This window comes from Nanorana parkeri, unplaced genomic scaffold, assembly GCF_000935625.1.
Source record: "Nanorana parkeri isolate BGI_ZX_2015 unplaced genomic scaffold, ASM93562v1 scaffold208, whole genome shotgun sequence".
Classification (NCBI taxonomy): Eukaryota; Metazoa; Chordata; class Amphibia; order Anura; family Dicroglossidae; genus Nanorana; species Nanorana parkeri.
Genome location: NW_017306476.1, coordinates 674,776 through 677,525, shown reverse-complemented (window position 1 = coordinate 677,525; position 2,750 = coordinate 674,776). Strand labels below are relative to the sequence as shown.

Sequence of the window (2,750 nt, the reverse complement as noted above, 5' to 3'; positions counted from 1 at the left end):
TGCAATTCCCCGCCGCTCCTTGCCGCCTTCCCCTTCCTTCCTCCTGTCGCTCGCCTGGGGGAAACTTCCACAGGAGGAGCACGTGGGTTGCCTGATCTGAGGATAGAGCGGACACAGGCGGCACTGCTCATCCGGAAAGCTTCTCCTTCCCCAGAAGACACAATCACCTGAGCCGTCATTGTATCGGCGTTGTGTCATGGTCCTCCCCGTTCATTGATAGCCGCTGAGCAGAGCTGCAGCCATGTGTACGGGAGCCATGAATGTAGAGGGGGGCGTGACATCCTGGCACAGTCTCTGCACCGTGCATTGTATCATGGAGGGCAGTGTGTCTTCCCCATATCTGTACCGAGCCCACCACCACCGTAGCATGTGCCATCCTAGCAGAACAAGCCATCTCCGTATAAAGAGCACTATACACTTTCCGCTATGTGATATCACACTGCTGCCACAGGACCATTCATAAGTATCTGATGTGTGACGACTGTATCAATCAATCAATGGACGGACCCAGATCTACAATACATGCCAGGCAAAGGTCATACATTATCCATGGATGGAGCCATGTGTACTACATGCATGTGTACACCGAGCACTGTCATTTGTCACTGCAATCCTCATGTATCCTCACTGCTAGACATGACTGCGCCTTGGTTAGGAGGATACACGTGTATGAGGATGGGTGGGTGTGTATACATATATATTGTTCAATGTGGTGGTTTAAACGCGTGGTCAACATTGTGAGTTTTCCTAGTATTAGAAACATACTAAGCAGGTAACGTGCAGAGAGAGCCGTATACATGACAGGATGGAGGGATGTGTGATCCTCAAGACAATTGTATTTCCAGGTGTAGGATTGCAGGGGGAGATAGTGTACAGGCGTGAGGTGTATGTACAGATGTATAAACATTACACACAAATAGATACATCAACATACGTATTACACACAGATATCTCTCGATTGATGCATACACATCTATACATACATACTACACACACACACATATATTCAGATCTATATTTACATACACACAGATCTACATACATATTACACACACTTCGATCTATACATACACATTACAAACAAACATGTAGATCTATACATACCACACACCTGTGCATGTATGTGATATATATGTATAAATGTAAATCTATACATGCACATTACACACATGTAGATCTATGTATAAACACATATTACACACACATGTAGATCTATGCATACACATATCTACATACACACGCACATGTAAATCCATACATACACAGATCTCTCTCTCTCCACACATGCATTTTACACAGATCTATATACATACATATCACACACATGTAGATCTATACATACATGCATATTACACACACACACATCTCTCTCTATATATATATACACACATAATACATATCACACACATGCAGATGTATGTATACATGCATTTTACATACACAGATATATATACATACACATGTTGATGTATACACATACATGTGTACATTTATGTATACATGCATATTACATATACAGATCTATATACATGCATATCACACACATGTAGATCTATACATACACATGACATACACACAGGGCTCTCTCTCCCCCGGCCTCGCAGGAAAGTTTGCTGTGTGTGAATCGGAATGAGGTCAGCTCTGGAGCTTCTCATTGCACGCGGTGATTATTATTGCATCGCGTTCCCAGCCAATGGAGAGCGGCTGGGCGGAGCTTGGCACGAGGAAGCGTTGGAAACAGTCTGGGATTGGCGGAGAGGTGCTCGGGGAAGGGATAAAGGGACGCGAGGCGGAATAGAGCCCAGCTCATAGCTGTGTGAGGCGCTTCAGTCTATACACATACATCCCGTATACACCATATATCTGTGTGTGGAAGCACTCACTCTCAGGACTAGACACACATACATCCTTCCCGGGACTGTCTGTATTGTGCTCATGCACCCCCTGGAGCCAGTCCTAATAAACTGTGACAAGTAATAAAGACAGAGCGATGATGTCTGCCAGCGGCTGGATGTGCCAGTAACGTGAGCCCGAGTTCTGCCGAAGAGGCCAGCACAAGACCAAACGTGGCTCTATCGCCTGAGCCCGGCTGAGCACGCTGCATTGGATGCCCCAGCTCCCGCACCGCTCCGGGACACAGCTCGCAGCACCATGGTCCAGCAGACCGGCAACTCCGACAACAGCGAGGCACTGCTGGCCGGAGAGAGCTCGGAGTCCGGCACCGGCATCGAGCTGGACATGGCTTCCTCCCCGACCCCGGGCTCCACCGCTTCCACCGGGGGCAAAGCCAACGACCCGAGCTGGTGCAAGACACCAAGCGGGCACATCAAGAGGCCGATGAACGCCTTCATGGTGTGGTCCCAGATCGAGCGCAGGAAGATCATGGAGCAGTCCCCGGACATGCACAACGCCGAGATCTCCAAACGGCTGGGCAAGCGCTGGAAGCAGCTGAAGGACAGCGACAAGATCCCGTTCATCAGGGAGGCCGAGCGGCTGAGACTCAAGCACATGGCCGACTACCCGGACTACAAGTACCGACCGCGGAAAAAGGTCAAGTCTGGCGGCTCCAAGCCCGGGGAGAAAGGCTGCGGGAGCCCCGGGGGGAGCAGCAGTAGCAGCAGCTCGTCCAAGCCCGCGGTGAAGAAGAGCAGCGGGGCCAAGCTGTGCAGCAAGCCGCACGGCAAGCTGCTGGTGGGGGCCAAAGCCTTGCCGGAGCAGCCGTGTATCCTCGACCACCACTCGCTGTACAA

The 2,750-nt window shown here is 50.0% G+C and overlaps 1 protein-coding gene across 1 annotated transcript in view; it reads left to right on the top strand.

Annotated features, from left to right (window-relative positions):
- The first annotated feature begins 2,098 nt into the window (after positions 1-2,098).
- The window catches only part of SOX4 (SRY-box 4), a 1,716-nt gene continuing 1,064 nt past the window's right edge, over positions 2,099-2,750 (top strand). The window contains exon 1 of the mRNA XM_018555681.1: positions 2,099-2,716. Coding sequence (XP_018411183.1) covers positions 2,152-2,716 — 565 coding nt within the window. The 5' untranslated portion in view covers positions 2,099-2,151. The remainder of the gene's footprint in view (positions 2,717-2,750) is intronic.